The sequence below is a fragment of the Cupressus sempervirens genome, chromosome 4 (genome assembly GCF_028749045.1).
Source record: "Cupressus sempervirens isolate cs-2001-9-10 chromosome 4, ASM2874904v1, whole genome shotgun sequence".
NCBI lineage: Eukaryota > Viridiplantae > Streptophyta > Pinopsida > Cupressales > Cupressaceae > Cupressus > Cupressus sempervirens.
The window spans coordinates 432,213,013-432,226,307 of NC_143121.1; the positions used below are offsets into that span (position 1 = coordinate 432,213,013).

Below are 13,295 nucleotides of genomic sequence, written 5' to 3' on the forward strand. Positions count from 1 at the left end.
TTGCCCCAAGAATTAGGCCATCACTACATATATGTAGAGGTGGGAGTCCATAGTAATAGCCAGAGTTTGAAGGATAAGTTTGTGGACGGTGGACAGGTATCATAGCCATAGGGAAGGTCATCTGGGCCATGTATTACTAGGTCCGCAGGACATTAGCAAAGTGGAACTCCAGATTGCCGGATATCATCTACCCTCACGCGGTTAGGAAGGAGCGCTGTTTTATGAGTTGTAGGTGAAGTTTGAGATACCACAGGTGGTTTGCTGGAAGTTGGTTGTGTTGGTTGACAGTAGTAATCGCAGGTACAGTGCCCGAGTTAGCAAGCAACATCACCATTCCCTTCCCGCATGAGGAATACGCAAGTCCCGGGTGCTTAAACAGTCATCCTCCATGGCAACTTTGAGACTCAAGGACATTCAATCAGTGTTAAACTAGTACAGGGGTACTTCGGGATGGCAGGACGCCGGGGTGAGTTTTTGGGACGCGGGGAAAATGGGCCTCATTTTTGGGACGGTGGCAAGGGGAGGACGGGCCGGAGAGGGATGTTGTATAGTATACATATAGAACTTGAAATGCTAGTTATGAAATGATGTTTCAGTAGTTCACTAGAACATACCAAATTAAAATACTTGAACATAGCAAAATTGCAACATGAATTAGAGCTATTGACATTCAACACAATAATGTATTACATACCCAATAGTAACATTCAAAAATCAAAATTCAAATAGAAATTCAAGTACACATCCCAGCAGCGGCATAGTTGCGGAATGGCGGAGGTGGGGGTGCTTGGGTACTCAAGTACTGGTGCGGGGATGTCTCGGGGACATGTACTTCAAGGTTTGGGAGGGGGTGCGAGTCTCTAGGTTACACTGCATTCAATCGACATTAACATGGACGTGTGAACAGCCCACCCACTCACAGAAATACTAGGTTCCATCATCTATTTTTACTTGCATTTTTTATTGTTTATGTGAGCAATAGTGCTGTCTTTCAGACTTGAGGTATGAGTATCTAATATGTTCATTATCTCAAGTCCCTTATGGAATGAGAAATACGAGAAGAGTTTGGATATTTGGTTGGATGTTTGTTTTTTGAAGTGTATTGTAAACTCTGAACTTTATTTCTGAATGTCCTCATTATTAAATTGTGCTATTGTCATATTGCGAAGTATTTCCTTGCTGGTTGGAACCAACGTCACCTCTTACCCTGTGTTTTGAGTTTGATTAGGTCCTACCATTATTTGGTAAGTTCGGTCTCTTATAGTGTATTAGAGCCACAAGACTTGCCAACTTGTGGGTAAACTATTGGAGTTATAGGTTGGTTAAAATAGGAAAAATGTCAAATAGGCATGAATAGGAAGCCATATAATTTTAGTCACATTCGACCTAAACAGGCAAGATCCTCAGACCAGATTGATTTTGAGGACAATTACACAGTTGATGAGGAGCTAACCTTTGAGACAAGCATACAGGTTGAACAAGTACATGTCACTCAAATGGCTCATGATGCGAATGAACACAAACGGGAAGTGAGGGAAACCTTGTGTGCTATTAGAGATGGACAAAATAATTTTGCCACTACACTTCAACAACTTACAGGTGCTATGCAACAGCTAGCTCCGACACACAGGAGAGCACTGAGTCATCACAGTGGAGGTTGTAGTGTGGCAGGATCACCCTGAGCTACTAGGGCCCCCACACGGAACACTGATAGGCCATTGATGCCCATTTTTGCTGATAATATTGCCGAGGAAGAGGTGGCCCAACCTACAACAGTAGGCTTACTTCCGTATAATGTTATGGCTATGTATGATGAATGGGATCTGTTCCTTGATCTGGTTAAGCAGAATTTGACCTTTACTCAATACATGAATCAAAAAAGGGAGTCGAAGAGAACACAATAGGATAGGAGGCCTAGGGCACATAATAGAGACTTGAAGCACGCCATGAACAAGTTATCTCTCCCCAATTTTTATAGCAGCACTAAGATGTCTGTTAGGGCTTGGATTCACAAGTTAGACACATTCTTGACACTCAAACCCATGTCAGAAACATCAGTTATTAGATTTGCCACGATGCATTTAGAGGGAGTGGCAGATGATTGGTGGCATCATGGACTAGTCACCTAGGATCATGGTCTCATTACATCTTACGAGACTTTAAGCTCTAAGCTGATCACTCATTTTGACAAGAAGGACATAAAGGTCTACTACAGGGATTTGGCGCAATTGCGACAGGGTGGATCTTTAGATGACTTCATTGATGAGTTTCAGTGGATCTCGGTTATGGTTCCGGATATGACAGAACAACGTAAGATAATGTTGTTCATAGAGGGCTTATAGGATAGATTTAGAGGTTTGGTCAAAGTCCTTGAACCAGACACCTTGGATGATGTTATTAAGATCGCACATGATCTGGACCCACCTTCGATAGTACAGCCTCCTAAGAAACCTTATAAGGGGTCTACTTCGATCTAGAAGAACAAGAATCAACATAAGACTCCCCCCCTGCCCCCCCAGATTAAATTTTGAGACACAAAATGAACTAAGGAGGAAGAAGCTATGCTTCACTTGTAGGGAGCCATGGACATCAGATCACAGATGCCTTGGCAAGGGTAAAATACATTATGTCGAGGTTCTTTCGGAAGAGGAGGATGAGCAAGAGGGAGGCAATGATGTTAATGACATCGATGAGGAAGAAAGTGAGGAGCAACCTCCTAAAGAGAGGAAGAAGGAATCCACTCTGGGATAGTCCCCTATCGTCGCTTCCCTTTCTAGCGATCCCACAGGTCACCTTTTGCTTGAAGGGCGTAGTTAGAGGGAAGTGTATTGTGTGGCTTTTAGATATAGGTGCATCACATAATGTCATAAGCACACATTGGGTATCAAAGAGAAGTTTATAGGTTGATGATATACTCGAGTTTGAAGTTAGGGTAGCAGGAGGTGATATATTAAAGAGCACAGGAAAAGTGCTAGGGCTTTCGATTCACTTTGATTACTATCTTCTAGAGGCAAATTTTTATGTTGTTGACTTGATGGGTTAGACGCCATGTTACGTAGGCAGTGGTTACAGATTGTTGGCAGGTACACAATTGTCATGGTAAGATGCAGCTAGAATTCTTGCAAGATGGCCGACAGGTGATTCTCAAGGCCATGCCAGAGGGTGAACCAAGAGTGATATCAGCTCACAGGACGGATGCTATTATGAGGCATGATGACATTGAGTGGGCAGCGCACTGTTTCATTTCCTCTAAGGCTACATTATGTTCAGGACAGCAGTTTCATTGTGACATTTAGCTGGTGCTTGATTAGCACAAGAGGGTTTTTGAAGACATACCTTGGGTATTCCCCCAGTTAGAAGGTTTGAGCATATCATTGAGTTAGAGTAGGGCACCAAACCCATTATTGCCACTCCATATCGTCACCCTAGGCACTATAAAGAGGAAATAGAAAGGACGATCAAGGAACTCTTAGACATGGGACATATTAGACCTAGCTCCAGTCCTTTTGCTTCTTTAGTAGTTTTGGTGAAGAAGAAGGATGGTACTCTTCGCATGTGTATTGATTATTGTGCTCACAACAAGAGGACCATTAAGAATAGGTACCTTGTTCCTCGCATTGACAAGTTATTAGATGAACTACACGGGGCAGTCTATTTCTCGAAGATAGATCTTCGATCTGGATACCATCAAATACATGTTCGTGAGGAGGATGTGCATAAGACAGCTTTCAGATGCCACTGCGAACACTATGAATTTTTGTTTATGCCATTTGGGCTCACCAATGCACCGGGCACATTTCAATCCTGTATGAACCATAGTTTTAAAAAGCAGTTTTGCAAGAGCGTGTTGGTGTTCTTTGATGATATCTTGGTTTTTAGTAGGACTTGGGAGGAGCATTTTCAACACCTAGATGAGATACTTAGGATTATGGAGGAGCATTCATTATTTGCAAAGGAATCGGAGTGTGAGGTCAGATTGACTGAGATTCTTTACATTGGACATGTGATTGGTGTATATGGGGTTAAGGTACACTAGGAAAAGATACAAGCAATCCTAGATTGGCTGCCTCCGAGGAATGTATCAGATTTGAGAGGTTTCCTCAGTCTTTGCTCTTATTATAGGAGGTTCACTAGAGGCTTCTCTCAGACAACAACTCCCCTCACCAATCTCACACAGAAAGGGGCATTTAGATGGACAGATGATGCAGAGGTAGTACTTGATAAGCTCAAGACAGTGATGAGCACATGACTTGTTCTGGCACTTCCCGACTTCTCTTGTCCTTTTGTCTTAGACTGTGATACTTCAGGGAACGGAATTGGCACAATTCTAATGTAGGACAAGCACTCAATAGCATATGAGAGCTAGAAGCTCAAGGACAATGAGAGATTGTATTCCACCTATGACAAGGAGATGCTAGCCATTATGCACGCCTTAACCAACTTTAGATAGTACTTGGTGGGTGACAAATTGATGGTAAAGACAAACCACAACAACTTGCGATATTTCTTAGAACAAAAGGATCTCAATGAAAGACAACAAAAGTGGGCTAGCAAGATTCAAGCCTGTGATTTTGACATCGAGTATGTCAAGGGTAAGAACAATATAATTGTTGATGTGCTTTCCAGGAGACCTTTAGTAGTAGAGTTTTGTGTCATTTCGGAGATATTGGCAGATTGGAAGTCAAAGTTACTGGTTGAGTATTCTAAGAATACTCAAGCTTGTTAGATCATGGATGGGCAGCTCCAGGACAACAGGTACAAGGTAATCGATGATTTGATTTCTAATAAGGATAGGATCTACCTCGTGCCAGAGTCTAAGCTCAAGGTAAAAATTATGGATACTCTTCATGATGCACCATCAGCCGGACACCTAGGTTTCTTCAAAACCTATAGGCAGGACAAAGAAAGGTTTTCATGGAAGGGCCTCAAGGACGATGTCCTTCAGCATGTCAGAGAATGCCAAACTTATCAGCAAAACAAGTCAGAGCATGAGTTCCTAGCTGGATTATTATAGCCTCTTCCTATTCCAACACAGAAATGGGAGAGTATCTCCATGGACATCATTACAGGATTGTTGAGAGTCCAGAGCAAAGATACCATTTTTGTGGTTGTGGACAGATTGATTAAGTTTGCTCATTTCTATGCTATAGCGATAGATTGGTCAGCCTCTTAGGTAGCCGAGTTGTTTTTAAGAGGTTTTTCATCTACATGGTCTACCTTGAACCATTGTGAGTGACAAGGATAGCAGATTTCTCAATGCTTTTTGGCAGAAATTATTCAGATTGGCAGATACGAAATTGACACCTAGCACGAGTTACCACCCACAAATGGACCGACAGACTAAGATAGTTAATAAATGGGTGGAGAGTTATCTTTGGAACTATGTAGCAGGGCAACAGAGAGCTTGGGTTAGATGGTTATATTTAGGGGAGTACTGCTACAACTCCTACCACATGTCCATTTGGATGACACCATTTTGAGCTCTCTATGGCAGCGAACCTCTACCGTTCTTAGATTTGGCCTTACAAAATAACAGAGCACCGCTTGTTGGAGATTGGATATAGGATCAATAGGACATTCTCAAATCTCTTCGAGAGAATATCCTAAAAGCTCAGAATCAATAGAAGATGTATGCTGATCGCCATCGGAGAGAGCAGAGTTTTGAGTTAAGTGACATGGTTTACTTTCGTCTCCAACCTTACAGGTAGAGCTCCTTGAAGAAGAGTGGATCTGAGAAGCTTCAACCTAGATTTTATGGTCCCTATTGCATTACCAAGAGAGTTGGAGAGGTTGCTTATGAGCTGGACTTGCTAGATGACAGTAGAATCGATAATGTTTTTCACGTGTCTTGCCTCAAGAAGGCGATTGGTCAGTGTGTAGTGCCTTCCATTGGATTGCCCCCACTTGATGAGAAAGGGAAACTGGTTTTGGTTCTAACTGAGAAGACAACCTTCTATTGTTACTGTGGGTATTTTCAATTTGTGGTTATGCCATTTGGGCTAACAATGCCATTGCTACTTTCTGGTCCACAATGAATAGGGTATTCCACTCACAGTTAAGATAGTCTGTGTTAGTTTTCTTTGATGACATCTTGGTGTATAGTAAAACATGGGAAGAGCATACTGCACATCTTGATACAGTTTTGGGCATTCTTGGCAAGGAATCTTTGTATGCTAACGAATCCAAGTGACTTGGGTATGACAGAGTTTCTGTACTTAGGCCACATCATCAGTGCAGAAGGGGTATGTATGGATCCAGACAAGGTCAAGGCAGATAGATTGGCAAGAAAATACATTATATAGCACAAGAGGCTGCTAAAATCAAATCAATAACTGGATATCCTGCTAATTGGAAAGCTTCTTTAAGAAATACTAAGATATGTTTGTAGGCATTATTAGAGTGTTTTTTGAACGCTTTTCTCTATCAAATGAAAACCTTTTTTGGATTGTCAAATATGTTTCATGACAAACTACCAGACATGCTGTATTTGAATTAAATTGAGAATGTTCTCAAGTTTTAATATATGATGAGAGCTTTGTGGATTGCACTATTCAATAATACACAACTGGTCACCTTACATCAAATAGACTAACACATTCAAAATATGAGATATAAGACATTGTTATACCATAGAACCTCATGTCTCAATAATGTTATCTCTGCAGGCTCATTACACTGGGAAGTTAGAGAATGGGAAAATATTTGACAGCAGCTATAATCGAGGAAAGCCATTAACATTCCGAGTAGGCGTTGGAGAGGTAAAAAAATCCTAATTGATGTTGGTAAAAAATTGAGTAATCCGAATGGATGTTTATTGAGTTTAAAGCTGGCTAATGCACAAGTTTCGTCAATATGTGATTTGTTCTTAGCAATCTTCATATATGGTAGATGCATATTAGTTTCAGTTTATTCATTATTCTTAATTCTTGAGAATAGTCATAATGTAAATGTAGACAAGTAGCCATTTTATGTTTCTCTACAAAATCATTCATGTAACTGATTGCTAGTTTTCTAAGCTCTAACACAGTCACAGACAGTGAATTCTCCACATGGAATGCCCTAGGTCAATTCAATGGAGTAACTATAGAATCCTAATCCAGATTGAAGATGTACCAATATTAAAATTAAGTTCTTTAACACCTGAATGAAGTTTGTGTTTATTTCACATTGGTATTATACAAGTAATGACATTGGTCTTGATACTTTTCAGTTGTGCTTGCACATATTTTCTCAAAGTTGTCATTATTCTCTTTTTGTCTAGGAAGAAGATTTCATTGTACACAACTCATATAGAACTGCCTGTGCTTGCCATATTTTCTTTTTATAGGAAAATATGCCTGAAAGTTTACAGGATAATATTATGGACATCCATATCATACAAAACCAAGAAAATTGATAGTATATGTGGACAATATTCTTATGGTTACATGGTCTTATTTCTCAAAGCCAAACTATTTTACTATTGATTTTTCAAAAACATGAATTTTCATCGTACATGGGATTTAAAGGGATACTTTATAACTGAGGTGCAAGAGATTTTCTTATTTGTGGTTAGGAATCTGAAATTATTATGCACGTTTCTTTGTTATTGCCCTGGATAAGCCTTTGTTAAAGGACATAATTAATACATGAAATGAAAGACAAGTTGGATTTAAATGGATTGATTGCATTATTGTTAATAAGTTTTATCTTATCATTAATACATTCTCATTGCTCGTTACCTTTGCCATGCCATGTTATATATTAATTTCTGCATTGAACATTATACATAATTGTCATTAAATATCTTCATTAAATGTGCTACAATCTCTTCTTTGATTAGTGGGGAATGCAGAAACAGGATACTGGCATCAGGGCAGAATGTCCCACTGGCATCAGCACAGTGCGTTGATTATTAAATTCTTTGAATGGTTGTCTTGATTAACCACATCTACCATTGCCTTGACTAAGTACTGCTATGCTGACCAAGAGACTGCTGCATTGACCAGTTACTTTTGTGTTTACAAGAAAACTGTCATGTTGACCTGTTTTTTCACTGTTGCTGATTAAACATTCAGCTGTTTTACCAAAAACGAATGTTGGTCTATCATTTTGTTCGATTTTCGTTGGTGCAATGACTGCCTTGTTGCAAAAAAACCATTTTGACCTCATTGCAGATTCTTCCAGGAAGAAACACGTTATGATCCCAAGATGCTGGTTCTTGGTTACTTTCCTCTTTTTTTTTTTGAAGAAGTGCAGTCAACAATTTGTGAAACATGACTATTTCCTGCTATTGCTTTTTTTTTTCATGGCCATTTCAAACTATATCTTGTTTGAGATTGTTCTCGTCAGTAAAGGCCATTTCCTATCACAGTGGACAATTTTATGACATTTTGGACTGTTTTGTGGTCATTTTTCATTGTTTTATGCTGGTTTGGAGTGTTTTTTGACTATTTCTGTTTTTTGCTTCCTAGAGTTTGCTTCTTTCTCTTTCCAACAAATATTCAATTTGCATCAGGTACCATACACGGTTCTGGTGGATTATGGTAGTTATGCTTGGTTTTAGTGATAGGTATGCTTGATCTCTTATGATGTTGAAGCATAAGCAATGTGATGATGAATCATTGAAATATATATTTACAATAGGCCCCTTCAATGGCGCACCATTTTTAAAACTTGTATACTACAGTAGGATTCATGGCACTCCGGTCCATGCAGAAAGTGGCATGAGTTGGCTTGCTTTAAAAACCATTCTTGATTGTCACTTCTGTTAGAGATGTATCCTCTTGAAGTGTTATTATGCAGCATGTAAAGGAGACCTTTAGCCACCTGCTTGAGATGGTTGTTCTGTTCTTCTGTCACAATGGGCTTCGTTTCCTTCACATCCTTCCATAGTTTGTCTAGGGAGCCTTTTATTAGTCCCTTTCGTAGAAATTTTGTGGTCCTTCTCATAGTTGCAGATTCAGCTGGGAAACACAAGGCCTAGATCATCTTCATTTCCCCAAATGATGAAATCTTTGATTGATTTTGCTAGAGTCACCAATTGAGTCAAGCCTCTAGGTCACCTACAAAATCAAAAAGACGTTTCCCACAAGAGAGAAGCAACGGCAACAATATTGCTTGATTATGGGCTCAATGGATTAGATTGATATTGAACATATAAAATGCACATATAATGTCTTGCTCATATAGGCAAGATTGGGAGTTAGGATTAAACAAGATCATGAATTTTGTCTTAATCCTGTAGAATCAGACAACTACTATGATAAATATCAAATGACTAAGGCTCAAGATCTAAATGCCAAAAGATCAGATAAGTCAATTAAGACTTCTTGAAAGATTCCTTGGACCTAAGTAAACATTCTTATAGGAGCCACTAGTGAAGTAGTTAGGCAAAATATCTTATTTAGATCAAGAGTCCCCCCTTTAGTGCAACTGAGGGAGTAGTAGACATATGCAAATGATGCATGATGTGTTGATTATTATAGGTACTTGCTACTAGGCCATGTTAGGTACCCATTTGCAATGGAATCTCTTACAAATATAGAAAAGGAGAAAACCCAATGAAACAAAAGTCCTCTTTAAAAGAAAGAGAAGATGCAAATAAATATATACAAGTGATAAAAGAGTGATGAATGAAGGACTCAAGTAGACCACACAAGGACTATATTCACCACAAATATACAATCAATTATCCCATCATAGGAAGGCAAGAGAGTCTATGTTGCCCCCCCCCCCCCCCCCCCACAATGTACAATGTATTCTAGACATTGTAAATGCTTGAAGACAAAAACATTATCCAACACTTCACACCATGTTTCTCCTCTTGCGAAGAAGATATACCAAGTACAAACACAAAAATGCTTCTCATTTTGGATAGGAATTGGTAGGAAGAATAATCCAAATTTATATTGAATATATCTCTTAAATTTGCTCATGTATCACTATGTCCGAGTAGATGATGATGCCACAATCAAATTGGGTGCATGCCTAATCAACAGAGAAGGTGATAGACCGAGATCACGTGGTTACTGATGCTCAATAAGATCCTACAATAAGATGATTAATTAATAGTTGTGCCTTGACTTTCATCAAAGGGGTGAGATAACCCCTCAAATTTGTCCTCCAAATCTAAATGTGAAACTTAAAAACAGATTTGGAACTCTTGTCAAGTAATCATCCCACAAGATGGAACCTAGAAGATAATGAGATACATATTGCAAAGAACGATTGGAAGCTCTCAATAAATCAACAACAAAAGATTGATGTTTGATCTCAATCGGAGAAGTGGGAGTGTTGTGACCATTTCACACATCCCCTTGATGCAAATGGGGATCCCCTACTTTTTGTTTCGCTTGGTCCTTTTGGTTTTGTTTTCTTGGTAATTATGGTGCCAATCTCCTAAAGTTTCTTATGTTCCAAGTGAGAAGTAATGAATATGGGTAAGTCTAGAGTGAAAAATAGTGCCCTTTCCTTTTAGGGTTTCAAATTTAAAGCATTTCTTGATTATGAACTAAAAAATTAATTCTATTTTTGGTAGGTTGGGTGAGCATTCGGTGTGATGGAGCCCTATTTTTCGACAAAAATTAGGGCCTCCATTTATAATGTTGTAACAACAAGAAAAAGACATTATTGGAGAAACATGTAAAATGAGATAGATTTTCTTGTATGGAGCATTATTAAATATTAGAGCACGACTTTGATATGAATTCATAATATTATATTTTAATGATGAAAAGATCTTTATTTGTTTTATTCAAGGGAGAGAATAAATTATAATTTTGATTCGTCCTTTATGATTAATAAAACAATCATTAAATTATTCCTGACAAAGCTTATGCATTAGATTTTTCTCGCATTCTTTGTTTGATTATCAAGGATAGGTGTGAAATATATAGGTGTTTCCTCATCTCTATCTAATTGGGCTTTTTGCCAAAGAAATAAAAATTCCTTTTAGACTAATGTTGATTTGCATACAAGAATTATCTTGTGCATTTGGCGTATAGGGATAATTGATGATATTTTAAATAAATATTGTGTTGGTACCCATATGGACCTAGTATTTAAACTTTCAGTGTGGAGTCTTGAACTACTTCGAACTAAAGTTTAAAGCAGTTTGAAGCAGTTCAAATTGGTTCAATTTACTCATGCAGGTTCAATGGTTTACTCTGAGAGGTTCACATGTACAATTCAATGGCTTGGGCTCGCTGATTCATTTCCAATTCAAAAATACAGTTTGCCAGTTGGACATGGTTGAAAGGTCCAAAGTACATAATTTGAGTTTAAAGTTCATTGATCCAGTGCAGAGGTGCAAAGATCATTATATTTAGGTGCAGATGGCTTCACAGACAAGTTCACTAAGTTCATCAAGTTCAAGACTGTCTCTTAAATCACTTTAAACAAGTTCATTAAACTAGTCATTATCTGCAATATATAAGTTCAAATTTGAAGTTTAGAGGTCATGGCTTGAAGATACGTCTCAGTTAAAGATTCAAAGTCCAACATAATGAATTTGAAGCCTTGAAGCCAAGTTCAAATTTCAAAGTTCCGAAGTTAGAGCTATGTGGAATTCTTAAAATGATAGGAAGACATGAAAGACTTGGTAAATCAGAGAACATGTCGGTGCATCTGGAACCACAAGTGTGAAGAACAAAGATATATATAGAAGGAAAATATTTGTATAAGGTTCCTACTTGAGGCTCGAGGAAATAGATTTTGAAGATGAATATTTGTGACTAAGTTGCGGTGTTCATTCCTCCCAAATGATTATTTTATTTGGCAATGAGTGGTCTGGTTTTTGCATGACATGCCATGAAGGTCTGAATACCGCTCACATCACCCATCTTCTTGAACTTCCGAACACATGTTTTTCACAAAGATGCACCAGATGGCAGTTGAAGGAGATCATGTCAGGACACATGGCAACGAGTGAAGGCAAACTGTTTGATATAATGTCTTGTTCATAGAAACATTGTCTTGACAAGTTTCAGGTCCCCATTTCATGAAAATCCCATGAAAGCCGCGGCATCAAATTGTTTGAACATGTTGCATACCATATACCCTCTTAAATACTGAGGGGATCAGGTTACCAAGGAAAGAAGATGCTCAGAGTTTTTCTTGATCTCTTCATAGTGACTTTGTGATGTGCTCAATGCTCGACACAATGCTTATTGCAAACGTGAGTAATGATGGCAGGATCATAAACCCCATGTTGCCTGTGAAATGCGTCCACTGACTGTTGCATGTTAACATTTAAAGGATCCATGTGAACTTGTTAAAATGTCTATGAGTACCTGCGGGTTTGGAATGAAGCCATATGGTAATTGTTAGAAGATCAATGGCAGGTGTTTGATATTCCCACCCGATAGGAGGATGGCAGGCTTTTATGTGGTTAGATGATTGGTTGAATGAGATGTTCATATATGCATTCATATGGTTTAGAAGCTCGCACGGATCACACACATGGAGACTCAAAGCCTGTGGCATTCAGATAGAAGGTGACAGTATTTCTTGACAGGTTTCAATGGATATCAAATGATCTTGACTAAAAAATGAATTCATGCATGATTAGATAAATGAGAAACCAAGTTTGAACTGGGAGATTGGTAGTGACAGTGATAGATTGAATCATGTATAAGCGTGATGCAGAGTCGAAGGAAATGACATTCACTTGAAGACATTGAACTTAAAAGACAAGAATCTTCATTAAATTGCAGAGGGTGATCGAGTATGGTGTGTCCTCGAGTTGAATGAGGAGGATATTTGAAGCTAGAACCTAAAGATAACACATGAACTTACTCATCTTTGATATATCTGTCAGTTCGTGTTTAAGAATGGAGGCGTCCACATAATGGAGAGACACTTGGGTGGTCAATCAGAACAACGAAATCTGTAGACCAAACATATTTCATTTCAATAATGAGCTTTATGGCAACATGGGAAATCATTGAAATAGTTGGGCTCTTAGGTTAAAGTTTGATTTTCTTGATCATCCATGGAGGTGAAAACATTCACCGGGGAAAAGCATAAACATAAACCACTCACATATAAAAACACTTGTCAACAATTTTATATGGCACATTGAACTCTATAATCTTCAGAATTAAATAGTGGCAGGTGTACATGAGTGAAAATTTGAGAAAGAGTCGACAATATTATAATGTTTTATTAAGCATTATAATTACCCTCGACACTTTACCATTCCTCAAATAATAGGATATGTAATTTTATTTTAAAATCATACAAGAACAGGCAGATAAGAGCTTCCCCAAGAATCAATTATGTAACTGAAATGTTACGGGAAAGAGAAGATGTTA

General features: G+C 38.4%; 1 protein-coding gene across 2 annotated transcripts in view; it reads left to right on the top strand.

Moving 5' to 3' along the window:
* The window catches only part of LOC149561869 (peptidyl-prolyl cis-trans isomerase FKBP13, chloroplastic-like), a 139,107-nt gene that overhangs the window by 33,683 nt on the left and 92,129 nt on the right, over positions 1 to 13,295 (top strand). For both annotated transcript variants that reach the window (XM_089825398.1, XM_089825399.1), the window contains exon 2: positions 6,666 to 6,758. In XM_089825398.1, the coding sequence (XP_089681524.1) occupies positions 6,666 to 6,758 (93 nt within the window). The remainder of the gene's footprint in view (positions 1 to 6,665; positions 6,759 to 13,295) is intronic.